Genomic DNA, 16,438 nt, shown 5'->3' with positions numbered 1-16,438 from the left:
CCACAGTCTGTCTGCTCCTAAAATTACACCTCATTAAAAAGAATCCTCACATCTTTACTGCTCCCTCTCTCGTTCCCATACACACACACACACACACACACACACACACACACACACACACACACACACACACACACACACACCCACACACCCACACAGGTCCAGAGCCTGGGAGCCTCCTATCTGCAGAAGTAATAAACATTTCCAGATGTAATGGGGTTTTCTTTCTGGCTTTTTAAACTCGGTGATAAAAGCTCACGGAGGTCGCGCACGGCTGGCCGGAGCGGCAAACTCATTTAGTCGCTCGGCGGTGTAATCGCCGTCTGCTGACCCTCCTGACGGCCTGGGCGTCTACGCTCAGACACAGTGAGAGGAGCGCCGTGCACACACCCCGGCGCGTGGGTGCCCCCCCTCTCCACCTTTCTCTCTCTCTCTCTATGCGTTCACACCCACGACGTCGCTCCAACAGCCAATAACGAAACCCTCCCCCCCCCGCCCCTTATTTTCCTTCAGTGTGCCCCCTCACCTGCAGGCTGTGTGAACTGTTTCTCAACTTTTACGACTCCTGCGTCGTGGATTCTAGTGGGTGCGCGAAAGGCAGAGGAGAGGGCGAGTTCCTCCTTCTGTACAGGAGGCGGTACGAAACCTTCCCTGTCAGCTGTTCTGCATTAGCTCGCCACTCCGTAGGAAAAACATATGGAAGTGCGGCAAGAAATACTTTGCACGATGAGAGTATGCTGTGTGCGCGCGTGTAACATCAGCGACGTATTTTCGGAGTCCTTTTCAGGTGACCTATTATGTGTGTGTTATGTCAGCCACATTCTCCATATTACCAACCCTGAACCAAACCCAGGGAAGCTCAGGGTTTGGCCCTTTCACCCTAGAGAGAGCAGACAGCGTCGCAAAAATGCCGAAGAAGGGCTCCGATGATTGGTGGAAAGGAAGTGGGCCATGGCTATGATGCGGGGACCAGGAAATGGTTGACTAAAGAAGTGACCTTATTTGCAGGGCTGTCCGAAGGTCAGCGTGTGCCTCCCAGTTACCTCCCGTAGCCATGAGGTCTGCAGTGTACTTCAGGTGAAGCCTTGCCGCACACGCACACACACATGCACCCCTTTATAAAACAGCCATGGGGATACACTGACCGCCAGAAGCCTGATCTATTCTACAGTTGGAAGCTTCTCTCTCTCAGTCCTCTATATGTGTGTAATTCCTCCAAGTGCATCAGTGGGTACATTATTTAAAAAAACAAAAAAAACAAAAAAAAACCCACACAACACTATTAAACTATTGAAAGCTATTGAGAAAAAAAAAGTCATTAAAAACTCTTGCGTACTACAATCCCGGGTGAGCCAGGCTGCTTGCGCTATGACTAGGAAACCATGTGAATAGTACAGTGGGGTGTGGGTGGGTGGGTGTGTGTGTGTGTGTGTGTGTGTGTGTGTGTGTGTGTGTGTGTGTTGTGGGTGTGTGTGTGTGTGTGTGTGTGTGTGTGTGTGTATATTGTTGTGTTGACCGTACTTGAACCAGTGGTCACGCATATCCATGGGGCTGCATTCAGTCAGTAAAGAAATGGCCTGAGCCGCTTTCTCTCTCCGTCACTCACAGTTTCTGTGATGATAATTTGTTAATTATGCCGTAATTTATGCATAAAGCGAGACAAACCTGCATTAATCACGCACATCACTACCGACCATAATCAATACACTAACATTTTTAACCAATAAAGAGAAAAATACAAAATTGGCTCACATATACACACAATAATTGCCTTAAAAGCTATTTAATACGCAAGATTTGGAGCTAGCCTCCACAACAGGCCATAACACTACTGCTCCATACAATAAAATAATAACGATAGCTGCCTTCTACACAAGCATGTTTAAGGCATCTGGGCTTCCTACACACACGGGCCCTGAAATCACGTGACAGCACAGCACCCCCTTAAGGCCAGCACTATAAATGTGCGGATTTGTTAGAACAGTAGCGGGTTCAATGGCGTGGCTACTTGCCGAGAAGTGCCACTTGTAACAAAGCGCACGTTAATGAGCAACGGCTTTGGGATAACAGCGACGCGCCGAGCCGTTTCAAACACTGATTCGTCACGGCTATGTACAGTGCACACACTGCAAAGAAATGTTTTGCTTAGAAATGATTAACAGCACCGGTCGGAGAACAGTCATTTCTCAAAACGCTCAGTGTTTCTAGAAACATGGTTATCTTTTGTTATTTGGGTGTAAATATGTGACAATATTGAAACACTACACATTAGGAAAGGGATCCGCCGTTGTGGCCCCGTGGGAAGTTCCTCCTCGATGGTGTGATGCAGGAAAGCTCAACATTTAAGGCCCAAACACTATTTAACAAGATGTGGGCAGTAATAACACCAAGGAGATGTTTTCAGCTTTCTATTGGTTTTCCTGGAAATCGTTAAATCTCGTATCACTCATGGATCGAACACACACACAGATTTTTTTTGTGTACTGCACCAAAGCGTACGACTATACAGCGCTGAGGATTTTCGCTACAGAAAATCCTTTTGGCTTTAGAAGTGTTTAAACGGTCCGGGAAGTTTCTATCCTGGACACCGGCCCGCCTGGTGCTGGTTTAAACCTTGGTTGGCGATAAACACTACAATCTCGCCCCCGCCTGCTGCTCTGAGGTCAGTGGTGTTCCTTCCATTTTACTGGCTTTGAGTGGATGGTGTGTAAGGAATTCTGATCACAAATCAGCTCATATACAGGACTGTGTAGGGGAGTTGTGTAAAGCTGTTTGTTTACTCCAGATAGGACAGTCTTGCCGTAAACTCGTCTCTGACCCCACATTGTGTCCTTACCCCGCCCCGGGTGGTGCCACCCAGGTCCAGTTCTGATATGAATCGGGCTCTGTTGTATCAGTTTTGTAAATAATCTTTAGCTCTCAACGGTGTTACAGTGTGTTTGAAGTTGTTATCAGAAAGTAGAGCTGTTTTACAACCCTTGAGGAGACGTGGGAACCAAACCAGTGTTCCAACAGTCTCCCGGGATATCACGTGCTGGGGCCAATTCCTGTTACACAGCGTTTCAACTCAAAAATCTCTTTGGGGTCTGATGGCTTCCTGGATAGTGATAGTGGTGCAAGTGTCCTGTAGAGTTACCCCACACCCACCACACAACAGACGAGGATACGAGGGTGTGTGTGTGTGTGTGTGTGTGTGTGTGTGTGTGTGTGTGTGTGTGTGTGTGTGTGTGTAAACAAATGCAGGACGCAGGACAAATGCTTGGGTGTTACCCAAACCAACCTCTCCCAGCACAGCCTCTGTTTGATGAGCTAGATGATGATGACTGTTAATAATAATAATAATAATAATAATAATAAAGTTATTTATAAAGAACATTCCCAAGTACTGTAAGCACGTTACAACGACAAAAGCAACAGTAAACTTGAATTGCTATTAAAAAGAAGGCAGAAAGAAACGGTTCAGGGAAGACAGACATGCGACAGTTCTGAAGTTCTGATGAAGGTACAGTTCTCTCTCCCTCCCTCCCTGCGCAGCAGGACAGTAGTAGCGCTAGTCCGGGAGCGGAAAGGAACTGGCTGTTATCCGTGCCAGGACAGGAAAGGAGCGGGTGTGTGTCAAGTGTGTGACCAAGCACGAGGAGAGGAGCACGTGTGTGTGTGTGTCAGGAAGTGGGCAGACCCAGAAAGCCCCCAAACAGTAGCCTGTATAACACTGCCCACTTTGACACACATCCCCCCCCACACACAATCACGAGTCATTAAAAAAGGGACGGAGTATCTGGGACAGTGGAGCGACTCTGTACGCAGGCACATGTGAATGTGTGTCTGCACTGTAGTGAGGCCTCGCATGTGACCGCCGGGGTGTGCGCGTATGTGTGTGTGTGTGTGTGTGTGTGTGTGTGTGTGTGTCTCAGTAAATGCCAGTTTATGGCCTCTGTCTCTTTTTCAGTTAGGATAATAGAGATCATCCAGCAAACACTAAACTCCCATGAGCCTCCAACCCACAGACACCACCAAGAATGAGGCTTCTTCATGCACATGTGTGTGTGTGTGTGTGTGTGGGACACAAAGCCCTCTACACTGTACTCCAACCCTGTGTAGTGCAAGCTGTGTAAGAGCATGTTTGGAACAGTACACTGCTCCATCACTTCTCTCTGACAAACTCCTCTTTGGCCACATTCACATTACCAACCTGCCGTGATGACCGCGTCCACGTGCCAACCTGGTCTTTTCTAAACAGATTTGAATCGCCTTCAAATCAGTGCACAAAGAAAAAAAAAAAAAAAAAACACTCATTAGAGGGGAGCGGTGCCAGCAGTAACCGTGGAAACAACTAAAACTAGCTGTCTGACCTTACTTCACCTTGCACCTGACGATCTGTTGTCCTCCAGAACAGAAGGCAACGCCTGTGTGAGCCACCATCCCCTCCATTACACTGGTCTTAATACCATGAGTGGGCACACAGATGTGACATTTCATTGGTCGGTGATGCCCCCACTAGCCCCACCCCCCTCCCCTGTCTCTCGGCGCTTTCCATTTCAATATCATTTGCATATTCATTAGGATCAGACTGATTGCAGCGTGTGGGGTTTGGGAGTCGATTACATTCACAGAGGTAAATTAGGGGGAAATGACTGTCAGAGGAGCGTGGGACGATCCCAAACTGCAAGCAGAGACCCAGGTACCTGTTTCCAGATGGAACGTTCTGGATACACGGCGGAGTTTTTGTCCAAAGGACCTACAACTCACGAAGGCTGTAAACGTTTCTGGATGCCGATCAACTAGACATGGATCACTGCCAGAACAGAGTCAGGCCTCCAGCTCAGGGTCAAAGGTCGGGGTCAGGCAAATTCAACATCAACCTGAAGCAAAACGCCAACATAAGGATTAATAATACACAAAAGCTAGCCGCTCGGACAAAATCAGCGGGTTAAGAGAACAGCAGTCTACTACAGTAAACCACTAGAGCGGAAAATGTCAGGGTTGTTAGAGGCGCCCTTGTTTGGAGTTTTTTTCCCCTAAAGGATTTATCTAGCCACATTAGTAGCTGAAATCCTCACTGGTTTTGGAGAGAGTGTTTCTTTCTCTCTCTTTCTCTGTGTGTGTGTGTGAGTGTGTGTGTGAGAGAGAGAGAGAAAGTCAGTGGCCTGAGACGACAGTTCCCAAACCCAGCATGCACTGCTGTGTCTCCTTCTAGCCACCCCGAGGTTACAATGGGCCAACTGCACACAAATGTGTGCCAACAAGAGAACACACACACACACACACACACACAAAAGGATGGACCCAGACAAACAGGCATGCAATCACACACATCAAAATGCAAAACATTACCTTGCTTTAATCTGGCAGTTTTTATGTAAATTAGGGAATTTCCATAGGAAAAGATGCCAAGCAGAGAGGGGGAGGGGCTAATCAAATTTCCCCAGTGTGAATTAAGAGTATGAGGACACTGGGGTCTCACACACACACACACACACACACACACACACACACACACACACACAGTCTTGAGTCTACAGAACCTATACAGGAAGCAGCTGTCTTTTCCCACTCCGATAAATCAGGCCAGCCTGGGTGCTCCCTGCAGGGGTCTGTGTAAGAGCTGCAGGGGGGCAGCTCTGCAGAGGGGGTCTGGTCTGCAGAGGGGGTCTGTATGGTGTGTAGGGGGGCAGCTCTGCAGAGGGGGTCCGTATGGTGTGTAGGGGGGCAGGTCTGCAAAGGGGGTCCGTATGGTGTGTAGGGGGGGCAGCTCTGCAGAAGGGGTCTGTATGGTGTGTAGGGGGGCAGGTCTGCAGAGGGGGTCTGTATGGTGTGTAGGGGGCAGGTCTGCAGAGGGGGTCTGTATGGTGTGTCTGCAGGCTATACCCAGGTCTCATCACCCTGAGCAGAAATGTCTGACTTTAAGGAGCAGCAGAACAGAACACAGCTGAGGGGTTTACATGGCGCAGACAGAATATGAAATAGAGGCCCGTGCGTGCGCACACGGAGCTGAGAGGACGATACATGAGCTAAACACATAAATCCACTTCTCTCCCACACTCCAAGTCTCAACGTGCATCTGAAAATGTCGTCTGGCATAAAAAGAAACTCTCCCGCCAAGAAACACAGTCTCACTCACTCACTCACCCACTCACCCATCCACTCACTCACCCATCCACTCACTCACTCACACACTCACACACTCACTCACTCACACACACACTCACTCACACACACACTCACTCACACACACACTCACTCACACACACTCACTCACACACTCACTCACACACACTCACTCACACACTCACTCACACAGCACTGGCTAACCCAGCAGCACAGCTGAGTAAGATTAATGACTGTGGATTGGAGCTGGAGGAAACAGTCATGTGCGCGCACACACCCACATTTTTACACACACACACACACACCTCTCACTTCAATTAGTCCCGTAATGAGAAGCTCAGTGGTGTGCTTATCTTCGCACCGCTACAATTTATGGCGCACAAACACACACACACACACACACACACACACACACACACACACACACACACACACACACACACACACACCCCCACCCTGTTTGTCTGCTGGGACTGAAGCACCATGGGAGGACACGCCGCATCTGCACCCCACCCCGATTTAATTTCATCCAGAGTGTTTACTCTTAATTCACCCTCTTTCACTATTGCCGCTGCTGTCTGAACTCCACTAAACAGGCAATGCATCACAGCCACACACTCAAGCGTGCACACGCACGTCCCATGTCCCATGCACGTCCAAACGTGCACTACCCCTTTAGTGAACACTACCCTCTAGTGGACTAGTGGGCAGAGAGGCGTTCTGGGGGGCATCCCAGGGTGCTACTGCTGACTGATAAAAAGGCGTTTCAGCTTTTGGCCAAAGGCTGGAGGTGGGGGAATATAGCAGAAGGGGCGTGGCATAAAGTAGCTGGGGCGGGGCAGGGCTGTGGAGGCGGGGCCTTACCTGAGGGAGTTCCTGAAGTGATCCTCAGCCGGGTTCTTCACTGTACAGCTGTTCAGCAGCCACACGTCAGCATCAGACGGGCTGTCTGGAGACAGACAGACAGAGAGAGAGAGAGAGAGAGAAAGAATAAGAGTTGCCTTCTCTTCACCCTCCCACTAATAAGTCCTCAATACCTGCACCCTGACAGCTCTGACTATTAATCCACACCCTCCTCAGCTCCACACACACACACATTTCTCAGGCAGTATTGTCTCGTTTGTTCTCTTCCACAGCACTGAACCAGATACTTCACTTACTATCCATTACAAGGCAAGCATTCACAGACCTACACCCCCTCCAGATCTCACACACACCCCCCTACAGTTAGAACTCACTCTGACCCACATACACAAAAATACCTCACAGTCATGACTCACAGACACTGACACACACACACACACACACACACACACACACACACACACACACACACACACACACACACACACACACACACCCCTACAGGCATGACACAGCTCCCAGGTTCAGAGATATGACCCAGTATTAATAAACACAGTGGCATAGAGAGGCAAACAAACAGGCAGAGGCAGACAGACAGAGAGAGGCAGACAGACAAGCAGAGGTAGACAGACAGAGAGAGACAGACAGACAAGCAGAGGTAGACAGATAGTGAGAGGCAGACAGGCAGGCAGGCAGATACTCTCATCAGTAGCCTGCCAGTTTATTCTTCGCCCCCCCCCCCCTTACTGGACACAGAAGAGACGCAAGGCCATACTGAAACTACTGCCACAGTAACGACCACCGGAGTGTCCCGCGGTGACCCCCAGACAACCCGCCGCCGTAGGCGACGTCATCGAGACCATGAGCCCTTCTCTCTCATAACAAGCCAGAGACAGGGAGAACGTCTCAGAGCCGAGTCCCCTTAAATGACTCGGCAGCTCTCGGTTCTACTGCCTCCAGCAGAGGACGAATCACACTATAAAACTGTAGCTGGGAGAGGGGGCACCACACCAAACCAGTCGTCTGCTCAACCGGGGGGCATCTCGTAAACGTAGCAGGAGCATGCAACCAAGCATGCAGTTCTGGTCAGCGGGGCATCATTAGTGGTTACCGTGAAGGGTGAGAACTGAATAGCTTCCTGTGCAATGTTGTTCTCCTGTGGGAGTTTTTGAACATCTAGTGGTACGCCAGGAAGGAATGGAAAGCAGAAGAGTGCTACACAAGAGGCAGAATGTTTGACGCCGTTAAACGTCGGTTTCAGGTGCCGAGCACAAACCATACTGACGGTCTCGCAGGGTTAGAATCAAAGTGATGGGATTATCCGGGATTAACATGCAGTCGCAGTTTTCCCACACATCCCCGCGCTGACAAACGACGCTTTCGCACTGAAGGACTGAGGCATCAGTTCAGACTGATGTAGCGTGATGCATCACGGATGCCGCCATGTGTCGGCCGAGTCGCGCTGGGCCCTCGGATGCACTCCGTCTCACTCGCGCATGACTGAGCCCCACACAATCAGAATGCCACCCGGGCCGCCGCACCAGAGAGGTTAAATATTGATAAACGTGTTATGCATTGAGCAAAGGACGAGGCTCCAGGCATCAGGCATGAATTAGTGCGCGTCGGAAAGAGTGCCTCCACCACCAAAACACAAACACGCGTCTAGCTGTGGATGAGGGTGCCGTGTGTGTGTGTGTGTGTGTGTGTGTTTACATCCCAGTTGCATTCTCCTCACAAAAGGTCCTCAATCTCAGCCCAGCCCCCAATATTCAACAAGACCCAAGGGAGATCTGTGCAAGTGTGTGACACACACACACACACACACACACACACACGCTTCCTTCCATCTTCAGAGCGACAACACTTGACTAGATCTCTCCTGCTGTCTTCTTCTGAGGAGTTTGACACTAAACAACTACGAGCTCAGGTCACTACTGTGCCGTAGTCTGAACTACAAGGGAAAGAGGAACAGAGGAGTCTGGAGTGAACTCTAGGCCGCCCGTTTCCAAAAGGCTCCGGTGTAAATAAGCCGGACAAGAACAGCCCTCCCAGTTCTTCCCTAAACTCCGTGAGAGACGTGTGCAAACCCAGCCTGGCTACGGTTAAACCGCCCAGCGAGAGAGCAGACGACGACTCGAAGACCAGAAAGACGGATGCGCCGAGGTCCTCAACCAAGGAGAGCTGGCTGGAAAGAGGGACAGATTAATGGATGGAGGGATGGATAGATGAACGGATGGAGCAGAGGCGTGGAGAACTGGATGATGTCCTCGCCCTTTATCCAAGCTTGGTGGCAGCGCTCCGGAGATCCAGGTGCGCGGCTCACAGAAGCCGTTATCTGTTCAGTTGTAAAATCAAGCAATCTCCAAGCTCGTTGCTTTTTTGGCTGTTACAGCTCTGGACAGTTACGCCTTCCAAAACAATGCCAGAAGCATCGCACGGCCCCTTCGCGGTGACCGCCGCCTTACGGGAAGGGTGCAATCCGTCCCCTTCAGAGCTACAGTGACCTAAAGTGAAGGGCACACCCTCCGTCTTTTTAGCAAAGGACAGAGGATGAGGACTCAAAGACGACTGCCAAAATGACTCAATTTCAGACGCACGCTGAAATAAGGGTTCTGTTTTCAGATACACAGAAGTAAGGGTTTTTGCTGTTCAGTGCCTTAGAGGGCTGTCTGGAAGTTAAAAAAAAATGCTGTCTGGCCAGTGCATGTTTTTCTCTCGAATAATCTGAAATCTTAGACCTGAACTAAAAGAAACTTCTCTCCAGCACTTTCGTGTCTGAATAAAAATGCGCTCAAGTCTGAACATTGGGGAGCTGCAGCCTTTCAGTGGATATGCCGACGTGAGCCGATGTGAGCCCACGTGTGCCACCATGAAAAGGCCTATTTTTTCCTTGAGAAACATAATTTAATAACACAATGTGCCAGGGAATGTGGCTGAGCAGAATTCAGAAGTTTTCACAGTGCGATTGAAGTGAATCTCATTAAGAGATGCACCCCAGCTCTGTGAACATTCTGACATTCAGTTCATGTGAAACACAGACCTGCCGTCCCGTACACCTGAAATGCAGACGTGCCGTTCTATTCACGCGAAACGCAGACGTGCGCAAGCACAGATGTGTGCGGAATTGTGTGCCCTGCCTAAACAAGAAGGCTAACAAAGCAGCTCAGGATCAATTTCCCAGTGTAGCAGATATTTCTTCTGAACTGACTGGTTAATCCACAGCATGACTAGTGGGTGCAGACCAGCAGAGCTACAGGTCAATGGGTGTCCGCCCAGCAGGTGTCCGATTACGTACAGATTGGCGGTGCTTACCAGAACTTTGCAGCTCAAATCTTTTTGTTCCTTACGGTGAAATGGCTATGTGAAGTCCAACATCAGATAAGTAACTGTCTCAAAACCCCAAACCTTCATGAGGCACAACTACCTGTGCAAATTAACAGACCTTTCCAAACATTTTATAACATGAACTCCAAATTTTAAGATACCAACAGTTTTAATGTTAGTATGAAGTTATTATATAGTGTTTTGTTCCAGTTTCCAGTTATGCATTTAATGTTTTAAAATCTGGGAATACATTTGATGAATGCATTTGGAAATCGGAATTTACATTTTTCCCCCACAAATTTAAGATGGCGTTTCTTTTTAAGTGTATCAAGCTAAACTTCACTGTTGTTCACCTGTGGGTCATTACAGTGTTTCTTCAGCCTATTGCATGGTGGATACTGTGTACCAAATGTTATCCTGTTCTTCAGTTTACTGCTACCAGGTAAAATATCCTTTTAAACCTATAAATAATAGGCTAAAGTGAACAAAATGTTTGAGAAACTTGTGAATAGCTGTAGTACTGAATGCATTATGTTTTTAATTTGTATAATTATCTGTCTGTAAATGTAAAATTAGATGCCAAATGTAAATACTTGGACAGTATTAGGCTATAATCTGAAAACATTGTAAATTCAAAATATAACCACAAGATAATGTTAGGCACTGTAAACAAACACTAGTTACCCAAGATTTCACATAGAATAAATGGTAGTGGGAAAAAAACCTTTTTGGGTGGTGAAGTGAAAAATGATTTTAAATACTTTGAAATGTTATTTAACAAATAAGAAATGTATAAACACATTGTTGAAGCCTCAAAAATATGCATTTTATTTGTTTTGGAAATACTTCCTAAAAGTTTAATTTGTCATTGACCCAGAGGCTGTGCCGGGTGTGTGTGTGTGTGGGTGTGTGTGTGTGTGTGTGTGTGTGTGTACAAGCCAGGGTAACAAGAGGCAGGGGCAGAGAAACACGGTCGACTCATAACAGATACCGATGGCTGTTGGAGAAGCTTGGAAATACGGAATTGCTTGGAACACAGGATGAAAGGCATTTGCTGTTTGGATGGGAAAACACACAAACAAACAAATGGTAAGAATCTGGATAGACAAACAAACTCATCTGCCCTATAGAGAAAAACCTCAAATACGTTTGGAGAAAGAGTCTGAAGGCGGACATGACGTGCCACAGATGTGCACACAGCACGTGCTTCACGTGATGAGATACAGATGTGCACACAGCACGTGCTTCCAGGAGTACTTCCAGCTGCACATCAGGGACCAGGCAGCGCTCGGCAGAGGGCTGAAGTGGAGCTGAACTTCTCTTAACGGCTTGGTTATATCTGCCCATATCACTCATGTTAATAGTTCAGAGAATTCAGGACCTCGCAGTACACAGAGTTCTGCAAAACAAACACTGCCGGGACCAAGTGCCGAAATCCAACACAATAGCTCACGCACACGTAGACAGAGAGACAGACAGACAGGCAGGCAGGCAGACAGGCCCAGACTGAAACACACAGCAAAGCCTTCCTCCCTTATCATTTCTCCGTTGCCCAGACACTGGATGTCTGCAGGGAAGATGAAGTGGAGAAGACGGCAGTGCATACTGGCGCTGGCCTCACGGGCAGCTGGATTAACGCAAAGTCAGAGGCCCTTCGCCCCAGAGCCAAATCCCGCCAAATGCCAATCAGCTGTCAGAAGGTGCCGTTATTCGGCAGAACACACACCACACAGATACGCCACACACACACACACACACACACACACACACACACACACACACACACACACACAAACCAAAGAAGGGAAGATTATGCTCAACCAGTAATGAGCAAGATTATGAAGATAGATTGGGTATTTAAGATCAACGCACAAGGCCTTAAATATCTGGTCAGCAAGTCATGGTAACATTCTAACTGTTAGTGCAACAGAATATATAATTGACAGTCTCGCTTGGTCATGGTGAGTGAACATCGCGTGCGTGCGCCCATGTGATTATCTAAATCCGTTTGTGCAGATGCCATATTTTGGGAACTCTAAAAATGGGCACTACAGAGTCCATTAAAGGAATGCAATTACGATCACTTACGGCGTGACGGGCCAAAGAAGACGGACACAACGGCGGGTCTGTTTTCCCATTGTGCTACATTAATAAGCGGCACATGACAGCGCTTAAAATGGACCCACTGTCCAGGAGGACTGGGAGGGGGAGCCTCAGCAGTGCCCACCAGGCATGGAGACCCACGCTCGGGCAGAACTGCCAGAGGACGCTGGGCCGATCACCCAGCCATGCCTAACACAGCATGGCATCTACGACTACACACTCACGCCGCCTCTGACCGGCCGGCAGTCCAGGCCGGTCCGGTCAGAATAACGAGGCTGTAGAGCAAACAGCAGCGGTTTAGTCCACCGTATTTCAGAGATGTTGAGCAAACCTGTAACCTAAAAGATTTAGTCAATTGTGGGGGGGGGGGGGAGGGGGGTGTTTAGGCTAAAACAAATTATGTCTATAATAGGTTTTAACAGCGTAATGGCCTGTCAACCAGGGAACAGGCACAGTGGGTTTTCGCAAGACAAAACGCACATCAAAACGTCAGTATGGTTGCTAGTCAGGTTTGTTTTGCTTCTCTCAAAGAAAAATCTACAGATGCTCTTCAGAAGGCCTCGGTTTTGTCATGGGGACTGCCTTAGTCATCAAGGTCACCTCAGTGGAGTATTCTTTGAAGCAAAAGATGGCCATTATTATTTCTGTTGAAGAGAGTTGTGCTTTGTGGTTAAGCACTAAAGCCTCAGAAGAAAAGCAGCAAGCACGGGTACTCTCTGCTTCGAACGTCTGAACGAGCAAGCACGTTTGTTAGCCGGCTTATCTCGATAATTGCGGCTTAACGCAAACAATGTGATTATTTTCAACACTTTCCATTTCCTGCTGCCGGATACAACAGTGAGGAGCAAATAAGATAATCGTGCGTTTCTATTAAAGCCATTTAGGAAGCACATTACACGTCTGATGGATTCTTCTCCTTCCTGCATTTCAAAACTATTAGCAATTGTGTATTTCAGACAAACCTATTTAAAGGCTTCGAAATTAAATCCCGTTCAAGATGGAACTGATTTCTAATGAAGTTTAAAGAAATTTGCAAACCTGCACGATCGCTACTGCTCTGGAATCAGTTCAAATCAACCGTCAGAGGTCGGAGGCGCGGAAATGGCTTCGACACTGCCGTAGGAGATCGTATCCCCACAAGGCAGCGCCGCTGGACGTCTCTGACTTCCCGCATTTCAGCAATCGAAATGAAATGAAAAGTGAAAAGTGTTACAACGCCTTAAGAAAAAAAAAAAAAAAAAAATACAAGCGTAGCAGGGACACTAATAATGCTCAAATGTCTGGAGGACCTCCTCCGGCCAGGCTGGGGAGCTGCTTGGATTAAATATTTAGAGGGGAGTCACTCATGCGGTGCTATGACGACGGGCCTGTCAGCTGTGGTAACGGCAGGATATGGCTGCCGGCCGGTTCTGCACTCGAGTCAGTCATTTATTTTCACCTGCTGCTCTAGCCATTATTGGCATATGGGCAGCGAGGGCTTTCAAACTGCGAAGCGAGCGCTTCCATTAGTGCTCCAGTAGACACCGTGAAGCACCAGGGACAGACGCCAAGAAACCGCGGTCGAAGCCCCAAAACTAATTGCCAACGTGGTGCAAAGAGGGTTTTGGGAGGAATTGAACGAAAAACGGCTCCGAGTCCCACACTGGTGGCACCTCGTACTGGAAAGTTGCACTCTTCTCCAAGGGGCCGGGCTGCACAAGGCCGAAGGTGAGGTAATCGCGCCCGTTTAACGTTTGTCCACCGGGTGACAGAGCTGCGGTAGTCAGGAGGATAGGGTCTGCATTTTTATGATGGCCCCGCGCTCTCTCCACTCGGCTGGCTGCAAAATGATCGGTCAGGCAAAAAGGGGGAAAAAAAAAAAAGAAAAGAAAAAGATAATCGCCCCGAGGACGAGGTGAAGAGTCCGCCCCAGACGGCCTGTCAACGTGTTCGATCGGCTCGGTCTGCTCACGGACCCAACTCGCGAAGGCTGTAATCGCTGCGACTCTGGGGAGAATGAGAAAACGTATGTGCCTGCTGAACACCACACGCTTACAGTCATTTCAACCACCCCTTCGCATCCACCCTCGAATCTTTCAAACAAAGCAATGTGATGGACCTTTCAAAAAAGACTCTAAACGTTCTTATTCACCGTTCGGAGCGCTGCTGCCGAGCAGTTCACCTTCAACACCTTCGGGGCCCTGCCACGGTGCTCCTCCCCTCCCTCTTTGGGCAACGATGGTGGTATATGCCATCCAGGCTGGAAGGCTCTGTATGCTGTCCTGGCCCGAGGGCACCCCCACAACGGCAGGTCACGCTTCTATCATTCACCCCATCAAAGCAAGCTGACAGCAGCTTGGAGTTGTGCAAGGGCACCCGGGCCCTGTAATGGGGTTAGCTGCATCTCAAGCAGGGAGCCAGCAAGTATTGGAGGGGAATGAGGAGAGAGAGGAGGCGCAAGCAAGCCAGGGATATTAATAGATACCCTTCCCCACCCGCTACGCGGACAGAGGCCACTGGAAGAAGGACATGGCACTCTTTTATGGCCTGTACCCAATCCAAGAATCCCGGGGCGCTAGCGGGTGCATTCTGCAAGACTACGGAGGTGAGCGGAGACAAGAGCCTGCATACGAGGACGCGCCATCGGAGTCTCCGAAGAGAAGCATAAAAACACCTGTGCCGTGCTGATATTCTGAAGGTTAATTATGAGTGCTTGCACTTCATTCCAAAAGGTTGCATACTGTCAAACGGCATTCCGCACAGGAAGACCTGCCGATGGGCGGCGGGTCGGAAGCCTTCAGATGTCAAGGTGTCTCACCAAATTACAAACACTATAAATCTGTGCACAGTGGTAATGACCTTGTTCTTGACTGGATGTAGGAGGATGCATGGAAAGGACTTACCAGATTCATAGTCGAATGTGCCCCAAGGATAGGAAGCTAGCGACGAGCCAGAATGACCACAAGGTTTTATCCAACGTGCACAGAGATAGAATATAGGCTTGTGCACAGGTGCAGTGGAGCACACATACCTGCACAAAGGAAGTCACCACGGCCTCAGGGACGCATGCACTCTCACTCCATCTCGCTGATCCAGCGAGCACAGCACACTAGAGAAGATGGATTCTTTTTGGCTCAAAAACATCCTTCCTGGCGGGCACACACACCCTGGGGGAAGGGGGCTGTGTGTTGCACAAAGCAGCTGCAACATGGAGTGTGCACGGATAAACGTTTACCCAACCGTAGACCGAGCACTGCCAACATACAGATCCCTTCCCTGTAGGCAGTTCCTACACCTCCATTTCCCATAGCAAAGACAGCCTCAGCAGGTGACATGATAAGAGGAAGAGGAGGAGCTCCTGTGGGGCACACAGGAAAGCATACCGTGTAAGCCTCCCCGAGCAGCACCGGACGATCCGACTGGTTTAGCGCACTCATCCTCAGGAACAGGCAAAGCCGACACAAGGCGGTGCATGCTGCTTGGAGTGGTGAAACAGCTATCCGGTCATTCCGGGCGGCAAACCGCACAGCAAGACGAGGGAGCAGCTGCCGCTCGCTCGAAGAGCTCAACGGCGGCAGCGCTGAAGAGGAGTTCTATTGTGATGCTTGATTAGGTAGTCAACCTCTTTAATGGGGGGTGATCTTTGGTCAGGTCTTGTGTACACTCAACTTGGGCTCCAGCCCAGGAATATGAGAATTTGGGCTGCAGCCCAGGAATCACTGCTCATTTGATTAAGATGGTTTTCAGGGTGCAGTATTAGGTCGATAGGTCTGGTTGCCAGAATTCGGTCTCAATATCCATCAGTTCTTCCTTCTACTTCCTCACTCAGAGCTGTGACAGCACACCATGCCCTTGTAAGAGAGGACTTCTCACTCATTTCACAGCAGTGCACAAGGTCACAGTGGGAGTGCAGCAAGGACTCCTGGGTCAAATCCGGCCAGGAAAAGGAGACAAGTCTGGTCGGAAGCGCGCAGTCTCTCGAGTACAGAGGAGTTGAGCTAGAAAGGCAGCTGATCGACGCCGAGGAGCTGGCGTTTCCTCTGTGAACAGCGACTGTACT

General features: G+C 49.1%; 1 protein-coding gene across 3 annotated transcripts in view; it reads right to left on the bottom strand.

Annotated features, from left to right (window-relative positions):
• cdkal1 (CDK5 regulatory subunit associated protein 1-like 1) overlaps positions 1-16,438 on the bottom strand; it is a 208,665-nt gene that overhangs the window by 163,705 nt on the left and 28,522 nt on the right. For all 3 annotated transcript variants that reach the window (XM_035530936.1, XM_035530937.1, XM_035530938.1), the window contains exon 4: positions 6,973-7,057. In XM_035530936.1, coding sequence (XP_035386829.1) covers positions 6,973-7,057 — 85 coding nt within the window. The remainder of the gene's footprint in view (positions 1-6,972; positions 7,058-16,438) is intronic.

This window comes from Electrophorus electricus, chromosome 10 (genome assembly GCF_013358815.1).
Source record: "Electrophorus electricus isolate fEleEle1 chromosome 10, fEleEle1.pri, whole genome shotgun sequence".
Lineage (NCBI taxonomy): Eukaryota > Metazoa > Chordata > Actinopteri > Gymnotiformes > Gymnotidae > Electrophorus > Electrophorus electricus.
Note: the sequence above shows the minus strand (reverse complement) of the source record. Positions and strands in the feature narration are given on the sequence as shown.